This window comes from Uloborus diversus, chromosome 7 (genome assembly GCF_026930045.1).
Source record: "Uloborus diversus isolate 005 chromosome 7, Udiv.v.3.1, whole genome shotgun sequence".
Classification (NCBI taxonomy): domain Eukaryota; kingdom Metazoa; phylum Arthropoda; class Arachnida; order Araneae; family Uloboridae; genus Uloborus; species Uloborus diversus.
In genome coordinates, this window is record NC_072737.1 from 29,611,613 (window position 1) to 29,627,780 (window position 16,168).

At 31.8% G+C, this 16,168-nt stretch overlaps 1 protein-coding gene across 1 annotated transcript in view; it reads right to left on the reverse strand.

Moving 5' to 3' along the window:
- The window catches only part of LOC129225567 (protein Skeletor, isoforms B/C-like), a 113,507-nt gene that overhangs the window by 32,047 nt on the left and 65,292 nt on the right, over positions 1 to 16,168 (reverse strand). The window contains exon 7 of the mRNA XM_054860013.1: positions 14,177 to 14,363. Within this exon, the coding sequence (XP_054715988.1) occupies positions 14,177 to 14,363 (187 nt within the window). The remainder of the gene's footprint in view (positions 1 to 14,176; positions 14,364 to 16,168) is intronic.

Sequence of the window (16,168 nt, forward strand, 5' to 3'; positions counted from 1 at the left end):
GTTACATTTAAACTCTATTATTATTTCAATTAACCTTTCAAAATGGAAAGTTTAGCATAATCTTTTTCGTTAGAAAAGCAAGCATTTAGTGAATTGAAAGAAGAAAAAAATATCGAAGTAAAACGGGACAATAAGAAACGAAGTACTCATTACTAAGTTTAATTAGTTTTTCTCCAACACTTTCTAATGATGGTGATTTGCTTTTTTATCTGTTCCCACGTTGTAGTTTTCCATTTTCTTTCAGTTAATACCAAAGTTTAATGGAAATTTTAAATGAGTTTAGAAACGATTTACAAACCCTATTTCCCGTGTTTTGTTAGCCTTTCAAGCCCGAAATTATGTTTTTTTAATTGGAATTCATAGAAACAAACTTTAAAGGAAAAATAAATAGTAAACTATCAATTAGGGACATATATCCGATAAATTATTTCTCTGTAAAAATGAACGTTTTCTAAAATTTTAAGTAATGTAACAAAAAATTGAACTAAAATATATGATTGCACAAGGATTTTCTTCCCCTTTTGTGTTTTTACTATTCAAAAATGATAAATAGATAAAAACTAGAAAAAAAATCACAATAGTTGTCCTAAGATTTTGTCTTAATTTTTGTTCCTTTTCCTCCGTTTATATTGATAATAATGATTATTATTAGAAGCAGCGCTAGAATTAATTTATACAAATCAAAACTTTAGCTAATGAGTAAAACTTGTTGACAAAGTTTGAGAACACATGTTTTAGTAAATTCTCGCTACTAACATTTTATGAAATTTGCACAATTCATGCACAAAGGGAATTGGATTAGTGTTAGTATTCCTTGTTTAAGTGCAACAACTTATATGCACGTAAACAAGGAAAAACAAAGCGTAATTTTGAATTACAGAAATAATGAACGGCGAAAATTTTAAGAAATTGGAAATAAAAAGATAAACATGAAATAAAAATGAAATTTCAATTTTCGCGTTCACTCAAAAATAGCAAAATACTCTTAGTTCGAAAGAAGAAACTTTTCGAATGATATTGGTTTCTTTCATTGGAATGAAATTTTACATTTTACTCCACTCCAAAATATCAAAAAAGGATTGTCAGAATATTTAAAACTAGGTACTGATAGCAACCTACTCGTGTATGCTTATCAGAAATCATATCATTTGAGACTTTTATGTTTAACATGAAATTCAAAATGTTTTACGCTTATTTATTTTTTATTCATTTATTTATTTATTTTTTATTTATTTTTTTATTTATTTTTTACCATTATGGAGAACGAAAACATTTTTCGTATGTATCACGTTGATTTTTAAATATATATTGTATGAATTTTCCAATTTTAACATTATTTATGTTGCAATCATCAATATTGATTGTACGTGGTTTCATACACAGACAGTTAAAACATAGAAAAAAGTAATAATTTTGACTTATTCTTCTTGATTAAAGTATTGTCAGGGGCGGCATTTCAGCATTTCATTTGAGGGGTCAAGTTTTTTAAATATGTATTGCAACAGTGCGGTCCCAAACACACATTAGCTAAGAGGAAGTGGTCATGAAATCGGTTTAATATGAATAACAATTAGTGTTTAGAAACAATTAAAGTTTTGATTCACTTTTTAATAAGTTATACAAAACATCTCGAAAGTTTTTATTCCTTTTGTAAAAGTTTTATCGCATGATTTTTGTAATTCAGACGAGCAGGGAATCGTGTTACTAATCTATCAGTGCCCAGTGTCGTGCTGTCTTGCCAGTACAACTAAATAGAAAAGTTTTTTTTTTTTTTTTTTTTTTTGCCCATTGTGCTTCAGAAATAATTCTCTAACCTCCTGAGACATAAAAAAAAAAACTTTCTCTACTAGCTGAGCTGATTGGAATAATTAAAAAATAATTGAAGTAATAAAGTTATATTTGAAAATATTTTTTTATATCTTGCTCTTCAAAATCACCCAGGCAACTTCGAAAGTTGTGAGGGGCTTAATTTTTCATCATTGAATAATCTAGTCTCGTCGGCGCTCTCAGCTTCAATGAGATGTCATCTGCCTCCAGCTCTGTTATTCACGATTCCAGACTGATGATGAGTTCGTAACAAGGACGAAACTGCAATCTCTGGATGTGAAAACTATTCTGTCGGTATATCGCTTGTAATTTTTCTTGCTCATGCTAAAAATTTTACTCATATTTGAAACATTTTATTTTTTGTTTTCAAAATCCAATCCAGATAATATAGAGCCAACCATACAAAAAAATGATTATCATCGAATCTTTCATTAATTTCATCCGAAACTGAAACTATTACTTCATAAAAATATTTAAAAAATCAATGTTTGAGTTCACATCATGTGGATTTTCGTCACCTTTTTTTTTAAATTGAATTGTGGTTTGAATAGTCAGAAAATTAAGGGTAGCGGATTGGAGATGTTTTGATAGAGTGAACTTTTTTAAAAACTTTCCTCAATACAAAAAAATTGAACAAAAATTCAAACGAAGTCATACATGCTAAAGGGCATGAGCTTTTCCACCATTGAAGGAATCGTTTTGCAATAATTCTTCCAGTCGTCAAATCACTGCTTTGAAGTTACGGAGATATGTTTTTATGGTTTTAACTCTTGAAGACCATCTTGTGTCACTCCGAGATTGCATAATTATAGAGCCCCATAAAAGGTATTTGTTGATATATATTTTTTTAAATTCAATAACCACGTGCATTTTTAAGAAGTTTCTATGAAAGCAAATGATGCATGAGCAGCTGAAACGTGTTTCTAGCAGAAGAAAGCGATGAACACTAATTAAATAAATATACACTTAAAAAATGAGCGTAAAAGTGAATGTAAAATATCAAGGAATTTTCTTGTGAAAACCGTGCAGCAACACCACTTTGCATTGGCCTCTCATATTGGTCATACCATCGATACATTGGGCACACAAGCATGAAATATTTAGCCTATATGAGGAAATGTCTTTTTTAGCCAAAATTAACCATGGTTCTCTATCAGTTTTTTATGTTTTAAAAAGGCTGGAAAATACTTCATAAATTTGTAAGTCATCATCCAAATAACAAAAAACTATTTTTTTAGTCTGGGAATTTGTGGAGTTTCATCAAATAGTTACTGAGAACCAGTGCGTTTTTTTAATGAACATTGATTACCGACTTACCTAAATTGAATTCATCCATTTTCTATCATTCTGCTCAAAAAATTTGGGGGTGCGACTGCCCCCTCGTGACCCCCCTATTTGCCGCCCCTGAGTATTGTTATAGTTGTACATCTACTTCTTCTGACTGCAAATTTCAAATTTCGTCAAGAAAAACACTTGCATTTGCCCAACCGCTTCACATGACTTTTAGTTTGATTTAGTAGTGTCTGTATGCTATTTAGAAAATTATAGGTCTTTTAATAAAAAAGTGAAATGACGAATGAAAGTCAAAATCTTTATTTGGAAAAACGTCTTAAAATACATTTGTGCATTTAACAACACGTTAAAGATCTATGTATTTACAAATAGTACATCATAGATGAACCCTCGCGAAAATACACTTGGGATCTCTAGAAAGAAAAAAAAATTTCAAATTTCATTTTCTATTCGAATCAGTTTAAAAATATGTACGTAATTAAACATTATTGTTAGCCAAAATAATGAGAGTTTGTCTTATATGTATTTACAGTTAAAGTCAGGTAAAATTAGGTTAATTAAAATACTTAATCGTTTCTAGAAAATACTTTTTAGCATTTATAGTTCAGACGCAGCGTGGTGTCGGACTGACGCTCCAATACACCATGTTGTTTGTTAGATTAGCACAATACTTTATTGTATGCTCTATGCAAGAGTTGTACGTTTAATCATAATAAAAATCGCAGATTCGGCGTATTTGTAGTTCCGTTCTTGCTATCATAACTTAAAATTATTATTTTAGTAGTTATGACTTGTTTTTACTTTACTAATTTGACTCAGATAGAACGGAGATCCGGATAAAAGGGAGCCGAATAAACAAGGTTGCACTGCATCTTCGAATAAAAGGAACTGTTATGTATCATAATATGAAGTATCAACCTTCTAAACAATTTTTTGTACTTGAAAATTAATGATTTGTGCATATTGAGGGCGTGACCGTACGATCACGACCGCAACAGGTACAAATCTTTAACTTTTAAGTACAAGAAAACGCTTTATAAATCTAGTATTTCATATTATGATAAATAATGGATGATTATTATGATATACTTAATAAATTCCTTATAGTCGAATGTAACACAACCAAAGGCCAAAACCTGAAATTTTGGGTACGAAATGCAATTATACGCGTAAAAATTTGTGAAAACGGATTGAACATTTTTCAGAAAAACGTATAAAACGGAAAAAAAATTCTTTAAACTAAAATAAATATTGGTACAAAATTGAAAAACATGAGATATTTATTCTTCCATGTTTTCACCACCGACAAAGTGAATTCTGACGCCTCCCTGGGAAAAAGATCAATCTTCTAGTTCGAAAAATAAACTTCTCTTGAGATTCTCGTTTCCATCCTTTAAGAGTTTTTGGTGTACCTTTTGATCTATTGAAAAAAAATAAGCTCATAGACACCCTAGAATATGGGCTAGGAACGGTGGAATCGGATTTTTTTTTGGGGGGGGGGCGGGATGAATTTTTATTGCTAACAAGCATTTTATATACAAATGACTACAACCTACTAATATTAATCCCAATGCTATGGGACCTAGTAAAATGCAAACTTGTTTAATTTTTGAATAATCCCAAGCAAACCATGTTGTGGTCGTGTTTGAACCATCACATTCATAAATTCGACAATTTGTGTTTGTAAAATGAAAACAATTTTAAACTTAATAATGATCATTAAGTAAAACGTATTGTCAAAATCTTACCATCATCATAAATGCAATTAGTAATTTTGAACCAATATATTGAAATTATTTTAGCATTAAAAAATCTTAGCTCGATCTAAGTCTTGTACCTTTTGATGTAACCCTAAGCACATAGACACCCTAGAATATGGGCTTGAAGCGGTGGAATCGGTAATAATTATTTAGGATGAATTTGGATTGCTAACAAGCACTTTATATACAAATGACTACAACCTACTAAGATCGGTAAAAATCCCGAAACTAGGGGTCCTAGTAAAATGCAAACTTGTTTGATCTTTATGTAATCCCAAGCAAATCATGTTTTACATGTTTGAACCATCATATTCATAAATTCAATAATTCAGCAATTTTAAAATTAATAATAATCATTAGGCTAAACATGTTGTAAACATGTTACCGTCACCGTTAACGCAATTAGTAATTTTTGAGCGAGAAAAGCTAAAATTATTTCATCTTTAAAACAAATGTAGCTATTTATATGGCTTTGTGAACATACTTTCTATCAATTTTTCAATCTGTAAACTCAGTGTGAGCTATTTTTACTACGTTTTATTAAGAAAGATCGTTGCAATTGTACGTGCAAACGTAATAATTCGTACACGTTAATAATACGCATATAACATAAAACTATATTAATTTTAAATAAACGTAATAGCTTCCTATTTATTACATTTATTGCTTAAATTGTTTTAGTACATGTAAAAATTCGCTTAGTTTCAAATTTCTGCATTTCCGCTTAGAAGTACGGAAAGTAAGCAATACCCAGAAAGGGGTAGGGACAGAGACTGTTGGGTACAGTAATAAACAAGCATTGAGATTCATACCTTCATTTTTATTCTAATTACAGTATGAATGGGATAAAACATATTAAAATCGTATTTTGTCGCAAATGCGAACAAAAAAGAAAAATTTTAAACATTCATTTTGTTGAATAAAAAATAGCAAAGTGAAATAGTACAAATTATGGGTTACTGCAGGCACGTGTTTCGGCATTATCTAACTTATTCATTGTTTTATTTTTTACTTCATTTTACAAAAAAGGAAGTATTGTATTCGCAAAAAAAATTTCATTCAAAATCGACCTTAATTTCAATTTCGCTCACCCCCGAATGAATGCTGAGGTTTTTTTTTTTTTTTTCGACTCGACCCATGTGGATAAGTGCCTAAGAACGTATAGGTAAGCGAAATATCCATCTTGACGATTCCCGAGTTAGTTACAACGAGTTTCTCGTGACGTCTGTATGTACGTATGTGCAGATGTGCGGATGTGCGTATGTATGTTGCGTAACTCAAGAACGGTATGTCCTAGAAAGTTGAAATTTGGTACATAGACTCCTAGTAGGGTCTAGTTGTGCACCTTCCCTTTTGGTTGCATTTGGGTGTTTTTAATGAGGTCTTTTGCCCCTTTTGGGGGGGAAATCTTTGTTGATTTCTATATAAACTCAAGTGGTGTTACAATTTGGCGGACACTTGGCGATATATCGCGAGTCTTTTGGTCGCTAAGTTTTGTCGGCAACTTGGCGACAAATTTGGAGATTTTTTTTTTTTTTAATCTGGTTTCAATTTGGCCACTGTTGGTGATATTTAGAGAGTAAACTATTGAATCACATTAAAATTACCAATAATGGGAAAATGACATTAAGTTGGAGTAAAAGGAAGTCATGTGAGGCACACATCAGCTCGTTTCATTGCAATTTTAGCTACAATGTGCCCACAAATTACCGAATTTCGGGATAAAATCCTCTTATACTTCAAACTTTCATGCCTATCAAACTTTTTTTTTTTGCATAAAAAGAACTTTGTTCAAATTTGAGAAGATTTATACGACAGTAATTAATGTTTAAAAAATAATTAAATCAGGACGAGAGAAAATTTTCTCTACCATATTGCTGTTTCAAAGTAGCCAGTTTGGCTCTTTTTCACTCATTTTCATCTTTGTGTGCGTGTGTTTGGAGCAGGAGAAGCCTTTTTTTTTTCAACTTTTGATTTTTTTCATCGTATATTTCCATACCATTCAAATCTCCCCCCCCCTCCCCCAACCCTATTGCTTTTCCTCAGATGTATTTCTTACTTTCGTTTCCAATTTTGTTTAACAATTTAAGTTTACCGCGATTTTGGCTAGCATTTCTTTTTCCATCATTGCAGGTACGATTATGCTGCCTTTCAAAAAGCAACAATGTGAAATCTGTGAAATATCCCTTTGTAAGTTGGCAACCTGTCTAAGTTGACCGCTTTTGTCTAGTACAGGATTAGTCCTATATCATATCTATCAACTTCTATAAGTTGACCATTTAAGTTGGTCACTCAAGAACTGCACCGTTAGGTGGTCAATTTATAAAGGTGTCGCTGAATTTACTAAAACAAAAAATCATTTGTATTTAGCTACTACAGGGCGATTACATTAGCGTTTTTACTTTCAGAGCAAAAACCAACATTTTCGAATAAAATTAAGGATAAAATGTAATGCTATACCGCTAAAAATAACGCGAATGAATCGAATTGAAAGGTACGGAGGCAGGGAGAGACATTTTATAGAATTGATTGATTCCACACTACAATTATATCAGGTTAAATTTAATCACCAAACTGGTTAATTATTTTTTAATTCGAAAATTAGTGTAATGTACGAAAAGTAGAAATTACAAAGCAAAAAAAAAAAAAAAAGAAATTGACCTATAAAGAATTCAAAAATATGTTCTTTAAGAGCATGAACTACTAGTCACACCAGTTTGTCTTTCTTTTTAAATACTCACGAATTGCTTAGTATTCTTACTTGACCGTTTTAGTGTCCTATGATTTTATTTTTACCACAATTGGTGAATTTACTTCCTCTGCAGCAATACCGAACAAGTTACCATAACATGGACGAGCAAATTACCATAACATAAACGAGCAAATTAACATAGCATATTGGCGAGAAATTTATCATCCGTTATTCATTGAGTTAAGATCAACGTCGCACGCCTAGACACACACACACACACACCTACACAAACATGCGCCTGCGGACACACATATCAGCACGTCTACGTACACAGACCCACACACACACACACACGCCTACACACAAACACCTACACACACACGCGCCTACATACAAACACCTACACACACACACGCCTACATACAAACACCTACACACACACTCACACACGCCTACATACAAGCACCTACACACACACGCCTACATACAAACACCTACACACATACACACACGCCTACATACAAACACATACACACACACACACGCCTACACAAATTTGTGATTAGGAAAAATATAATTTGAATTAAAGATGTCAAAATTCAAATTAATTGTTTTTAAAGTGTTTTTTTTTTCTTTCTCTCTAAATCAAATGAAAACTAATTTTAATTTCAACTATTCCTCATAAAAACATGTGGTCGATGAGTACGAACCGTGACATTTTGTAAAATTAATAGCTTTCATTGCTAGAGGAAGAAACATTTTGAATTGAAGATCGTGAAAAGGAAAATATTAAATTCAAATAAACCTAAAATATGCTTTTTTCTTAAAGAAACTCGTTCCTTTATTGAAGTCATACGCACCTCGTGAGGAAAATTTCATTCCTAGAACCATTAAATTTCCCTTGAGAAACTAATGCATGCCACTATTCTTAGACCAAAACAAACCTCCATATATTTTCTCTTCTTATGCAACTATTTTCCCTTATACTGTATTTTAATACCTATATTTCCCTTGAACGTTTTCTTAAACATTTTTTTTTTCGTTTAAATTTTAAAATAACTTCCTAAAAAACACATTTTAATTTTGTGATGTGAAAATACCTTATTTTATTTTGAACTCCTTTCAACAGCAATTTTTATTTTTTACATAGATATCTTACTCTTCCATTTCACAGAAAAAAATAGATTTTTTTCCCTGTTAGGCATTATGAAAGGATTTTTTTTTCCTCTATTGAAAGTAAGATAAATTTATCTATGCTTTAAGGAGAGTGAGAGGTTTGCAAATATTAGCTGAGTTGCAGAAGAAAGTCTCCGTGTTTGCCAATGTCGTCGAATTCTGCATAATGTTTTCTTTTTCCGATTCTACGAAGGGGGGAAAATGTCAAAATGCAATGTTCCCTGAGGAAAATGTTTATATGCAGCTCTCATTATTTTTGAAAAAAAAAATAATAATACAAACATTTCACTCTGCTGCCATAAATATTTATGTTTTGTGTTTTAATGCCAAGGTCGTAGCTTGATGCTTTCTTCAAAAAATGGTAAATAAGAAAATGCACGCATTCGCTTTAAGCGTTGCAAATTTCTTGATAATATTGATAGGTTCAAAAAACGTATATGGATATCAATTACTGAGGATTTGTTGGCATATTTGCTATATGTAGATTATTTTCCACAGTATCAGAAGCGATTTTTGTATTATAAAACTTGTTGTCAATAAAAAAATAAAAAAATAATTGAATACTAATATGTGATAAATAGTTACCGTATTACTCCACACTAGCCGGCATGCCGCAAAATTCGGGAGTCATCAGATTTTCAATGACACTTGCTTGGTCCTTTCCGGCATGCCGGAAAAAACGAGGTTAGAAAAAAAAACTATAAAGAATATGCGTTCAGCTTAAAAATGAATACCAGTTTTATGCGTATCTTATTTGTATTAATAAACAGTTTAATTTCGTAAAAATATTTACTAACAATGTCATTTGTCATTTTAATAAGAAAAGTATTGCTCAAAAACGAATAATTTTATAAAAATTAAATTAAAACTATGCAAATATTTAAGCAGTAAGTTATCGCTCCTAAACCCGTGCCAAAGAACTTTCCATAGCTATTCATTAAATAAAAATTTAACTTACCTCTCTAAAATGAACCATTTTAAAAAATTATGAAAAAATCACAGTAACAATGATTGCTTTTGAATTGATTACATTATTAGCATATAATTAAAGCCGTTAATAATGGCTTACCATAAATAACAAGCACATATTATATGCAATGCACAATTGTTTTGAAAGAAGGTTACTTCTGGGACTTATTTATTTATTTCCTTACAGTGGTTTGCTTTCTGAATAGAACTGAATTGGGATATTATTTTTTGTTTTGTTGCAAATTAAACTTCGAAATATCCGGCATGCAGGAAAATTTGAATTTTTCGGCATGCTGGTCACCCTCGCTTTTTTCCCGTCATACCGGCTGATGCGGGGTAATACGGTATATCATGTTAATTTACTATTTGACACAATAAAATAAAGACCTATTAGAAATAATCGAGAGTTCAAAGGCATTAGCATCTCCTTATTTATTATTCATCTTTATGACATTATGTTAGATATTACTGAGCTCAGCAACTTAATCGTTATAAATACATTTTACTGTAACTTCAATCTTTGAAATACAGATATTTTACCTAGAATTTCTTTTAACACTCATATTCAATTGAAATTCAAATGGAATAACGGATCGGCTACTACTTTGCATTTAATCCTGTAGTTTATAATGATGCCCTTTGACTGAACCACTATTTTTTTAAACGTTTCCTGTAGATTAAGCAGCTGATGATTACATATGAAGATCTTATTTTATGATCGTTCTTTCGATGATATTGAAGCACTCTAAAATTTAGCAGTAAGTTACCGCCCCTAAACCAGGGCTAAGTCAAAACTAAATACATTCTAAAATTATTAGTTCAAAGAAAGACATAGTGTAAGTGAACCAGATGAAGGAGAATGTGGAGGCAAAGTGGATAGTTAAGATGACAGAGCTTTTCCAAAATGAAGAAATCGGAAATTTGTTTTTAAAGTTACATTACGTAAAGAAAGAACATTCTATTTAAAATTAAACTTGCATTTTGAAACATTTTTTTTTTTTTGCAGTAAATTTGTGCGTTTGAAAAAAAAGTGGTAATTTTACTTTTTCTTTTCTTTTTCTTTTAATGGAACGAAGTGAAAAATACATTTTTTTATAAAATATTATCTATTCGAGTTTGAAAAATATTTTTGATCAAATGAATCAGTAAGTAAAAGGGTGAAGGAATAAATGAAGAGGTAATGAAAATAAATGAATAATTTAATTAATTAATACATGAAAAAAATAAATGAGTGAGTAAAAGAATGAAGAAATCATTTGCTTAAACCTTCAGCGGTATTCTTTTCCTGACTGGAATGCCCTACTGTCGCTAAAAGCCGAGTAAATATTTTACCATTTCACTTTGCCCCATTTTTTCACTTTCCCCACATTCCCCTTCAGAATACTCATAAATAACAAGTATTCTGAAGATGTTACACTGTTTTGTAGAAGAAAAAGGTCATGCTTTTTGAACATCATTTCCAAAAATTGAAGCAGTATTGCATTCCGAGACGTTACTTGTGGTGCAAGAGCCTGTTAGCGCAAGACCTACCTCATAGTATAAAGTCTCAAAATTTTTCTGCGTAAGCACATCACAGCTGGTAGGAAATGTTCGCTATTATTTAAGCTGAGTCACGCTGGCTTTGGCAGGAAACAGGTAGCAAAAGGCGAGTCAAAAACTAAACATCATATAGTCATTCCATATCAAGTAACCTCGTCGTCTCCACACGACCGTCTCCGATTCGAACGAAATTTTATAGAGGTGCACACACACACAGAGACATGACTTTGAAACTCAGCTATGCAAATTTTCAGGTTCCAAGACTCAAATCTTAAGGATCTAGAATCAATTTCAAAAAAGGCTCCAAAATGGTGGATTAGCTTTGAAAAACAAATTTTCCTTTTTTAGACTGATCTGCCCTTGGAAGCCATTTTGGAGCCCACTTTTTTATTTATTTATTTTATTCATTTATTCTTATTTTTTTAATTATTATTTGAGGCATCCTAGATCTTTATGATTTGTGTCTTAGAAGCCAAAAATATTTGCATAGATTAGTTTCAAAGGCATGTCTGCAGCTCTATAAAACGTCCTCCAAGTCGGAGATGGTTGGATTGGGCAACCTGGAGACGTGACATGGAATCTATGATGTTTAATTTTTGCAGCAATTTTATGCAACTTTGCTACCTGTTTCCTGACAAAGGCAGCGTGACTCAGTTTAAATAGAAGCGAATTTTTCTTACCTGCTGCAGTGTGCTTACGCAGTAAAATTTTGGGCCTTTATACTATGACGTAGGTTTGGCACTCATAGGCTCTTGGACTATTATAGGCACATATTATAGGCATTACTTTTTGACGATTCAAACGTAGATTCACACGAAAGGTTCTTCAATGGGCAGACCACCCACCAATACAGCATCACTCAGTTAAAATTAAAGAATTATGTGATTTTTTGTGGGGGGGACATCAACTCCATTCTTGTAAAACACCCGTTCTTGAAAAAATCTAGCAGAATAAAACTCAAGATATGACGGACTCACAAACAGACAGAGAAAAGTTTAAAAAGACCTATATTTAAAATAAAACATGTTTGAACTAATGACCCACCCCCCACCATTTTCTTCAGGATTGCCTAGGAAAAATTTAAAAAAATCTCCTTCAGAAACAGTTATCTATGGAAGAGAGAGATTTGGTTTTTTTTTTTTTTTTTTCAAATTTTTGTCGTGCGGGCACCGAAAAAGAAACGCTGAAACCGATTTATTGAATTGCATCAAGAACAAACGTTAAGCAATAACTTTCTAAAAAAAATCCCAATAAGTTGCTCAAAGAATACTTCTCACCTGGAACAATGATCAATAAATTATAAGTAAGTGCTGCGTTGGGAAAATGTGGCAAATGATTATAGAAAACCACAAAGAAATATTAAAACGAATCTGTTCCTTCAATTTTGATGCGTTTGATTAAAGCGGATCTTTTGGCGGTTTGTTTCTCTTCACCATTTTTCCGAAACTTAGTTTTTTTTCTGTCATAACAGATAGTGTTTGTGTCAAAATATTATTTTCATGGACATACTTTTTTTCTCTTTCTGATTTTTTCGCTTGGGTTAATAAAATGTCCTTGTCGGAAACTTCATTTTATAAACATATCCCGGTTTTCTTTTTCTTTTTTTTTAACTCATGTTTGTGGTTTTTGTTGAAAATCGGAACGTTGAAAAACATTCACAGATTTTTTTTTCCACAACAAAATTCCACAGCAGTTTTTGACCAGATTAAGTCGGAGGCTTTCCAAATTGCTTTGCAGTGAGATAGTATCAGTAACATCACATCTTCGAAAACCTTGAAATTGCCACCCTTGCCCATCCTCCTTCAAGATTTTTTACGGATTTTTACCAAGAGAACCTTGAGAACTTATTTTGAATTTGCATCATTCCAGAAGTTACTGCACGTGAAAAGGGCTCCGGCTTGCTCTCTCCCCCCCCCCCCCTAGAACTGACATCGGATAGCATTCACTAAGAAGTATCAAATTATGTAAAAAAAAACCTTTTAACATTTCCTGTTTTAATCAGGTTTTTATACTAAACGCATGATATACAGAATGTTCTGTTTTAATCTGCAAGACCTTCATTTTCGCAACCATTAGTCCTAGATGTATACTTCAGATTGCAAAAATGTTCACAGCAAATGCATAGTTATGATATTGAAAGTTTGAAGTAAAAAAAAAAATAACTCACAAAATAAAAAAACTTATTATACGAGCCCCAGGTCCCCTAACTTATATTTAGGGAAATAATCTCCATAAAAAAAATAATTCCAACACAGAAAGTTTGAAATTAGTACGATCAATATTCACCGAGATATGAAATGCAGCGTTTTGTGACTTACACTACTTTTACTAGCCGTCAATAACACTTTTTTGGGGGGAAATATAGCACTCAACAAGTGTTTAAAATTATATGTGTACATAGAGTGTAGTTTTTCAAATTGCTCGTGGTTTTGTAGTGTGTTTTTGCGTATCACGGCATAACATTTTCATTTATTTTTGAAAAGCAATAAAAAATGTAAATACTTTGTTTTCTTTTTACTTCGAAAATTTGTCATTCTATCGAAAGGGCGATAAGTTCCAATCCCATCTTCTGTATGGTCCCTCAAAACTTTAAACTGCAATATCTCCTTGAGTTTTGGTCGCACAACTGTCAAGTTTTTTGTGTCAGTAGTAATTTTCAATGGAGATTATTTCTCTAAACAATTGTTAGTGGACCTAGGGCCCGTATAAAAAAGTAAAATTTTGTATTTTTTGACTCATTTTCATTTTTGCTTCAAACTTTCAAAATCTTACTTCTTCGTCTGATTTTAAAGATTTTTGCAATTGGAAGTATACATCTAGGACTAGACGTTGCGAAAATAAAGGTCTTACAGGTTAAAACGGAACACCCTGTATAGTTCTCTAAAACTGCATTCTAATGAAACAACCACTAAAAACGTACCTCTAGTTCAATTCCTAATGTTCTTGGCGAAGGAGGAACAACAATATTCTGTGGCAAAGCAACGCTGCCAAAATCAACTCTTGCTTCTTCACACCAGACTCCAAACCAGTCGTAGTCGTAGATTGTGTGTTCATCAGGCAAAGTAATGACAACAGTTTTCCCGGTATATTTTCTCAAAGGGGTATAGCTGTAAGGGAAAAAAGTTAATTGCAATGGAAATACTATAGAAAGGTTAATTAGGGCAACTATTTAAAAAGTTAGATATCTTATCAATAAAACGAACAAAATAGAAAAACAGTCTGGGGTAGTTATAACTTCGAAATTAGTAAGTTAGGAATGTCCTCTTGTAAAAACATACTTGTGCAACTCGTTTCTGTGACAGTCAAGCTATTAACCGTGGGATGAAACGTGTTCCACATTTATGTGGAAACACCTTGTGTTCTGTTAAAAGTTTCTCCTAAAATAAGATGCAACTATATTTTTAAAGAATCTGTTAAACATAGAAAAAAAATCGCCAAATTTGTCACCAAGTTGGCGACAAAACTTGGCGACCAAAAGACTGGCGAAATATCGCCAGGTTTTCGACAAATTATAACACCACTTCAGTTTGCATTGAAATTAACAATGATTTCCCCCAAAAAAGGTGCAAAAGACCCCTTTAGAAACACCCGAATGCAACCAAAAAGGGAGGTGCCCAACTAGACTCCACTAGGGGTCTACGTACCAAATTTCAACTTTCTAGGACATACCGTTCTTGAGTTATGCGACATACATACGCACATACATACGTACATACAGACGTCACGAGAAAAATTGTAATTAACTCGGGAATCGTCATTATGGATATTTCGCGTGTCTATACGTTCTTAGGCCCTTATCTACGTGTGGTCGAGTCTAAGAAAAAAAACTCAACATTAATTCGGGGGTGAGCACAATGGAAATTAAGGTCGATTTTTGAGTGAAATTTTTTCGCGAATACACAACTTCCTTATTTTGTAAAAGGAAGTAAAAATATACCTCAAAATTGAAGGTGAGGTTCTGGTGTTCTAATTGATAAGAGCAAAAAAAAAAAGGTAGCTAATTAAGAGAGAAGGTAAAGAAGAAGTAATGAAAAAAATATGTGCTCAATAAACTGTTCTTCCGTAATTTACGCTTGTATGAGCTAATGGCACGAGACAAACGAAAATTTAAAACTCACGTTTTTCTAAAAATGTACGTTCTCAAAGAATTTTTAAAACAGTTTTTGTACATCAAAGAGATTCTTTTCTTATAAGGAAGTTTTCTTAGTTATATTTTGGTTTATTCTTTTGAAACGAACAGTAGAAAAAATAATACTTACCAGTAGCAAAAAAAGGATAGCATTAAATGAAAAACATAAGACATAAAATAATTTTATATGTAAAGTTTTTTTTCCGTATTTCTCTACTTTTTTGAATTAACATTTTAGTAAAAAAAAAGAAAGAATATGTACTTGTAACGAAGGTTGGCGAGCGAGGAAAGCAGGGGGAGGAATCACCCTGTGTTTATTATATTGGGTGTTTTTATTTGAAATAACTCCAGCATTTATGCTTGTAAAAATGTAGATTTTTCAACTAACACTATCCAACTTTCTACTAAACATACATTTTAAGTAAGATGTATGAGTAAACTGAGGTGAAAAAAAGGAATAAGTGATTGTTTTGAAACTAAATTTATGTTCTCCAAAAGTTGAATACAGCGTATTTCTGATACTTTTAATTTTGCATGAATTTTAGTCTGCATTCAGAATTTTTAGCCATACTAAATATTATCTAAAAAGAACACTACTAGTGAAAAATTAAATCAACTTTGCAAGAATTGCAATATTAGATAAAATATACTGTTGAAAAAAGTAGCATTAAAAAAAAAGACAATTTGTTTAAAAGCAGGAAAAATGAAAAGTAAAAGTCGAACATGAAGTAACTTTGGTGTAGGAAATTCTAAATAGCTTGATTTAAAGAATAATTATTCATC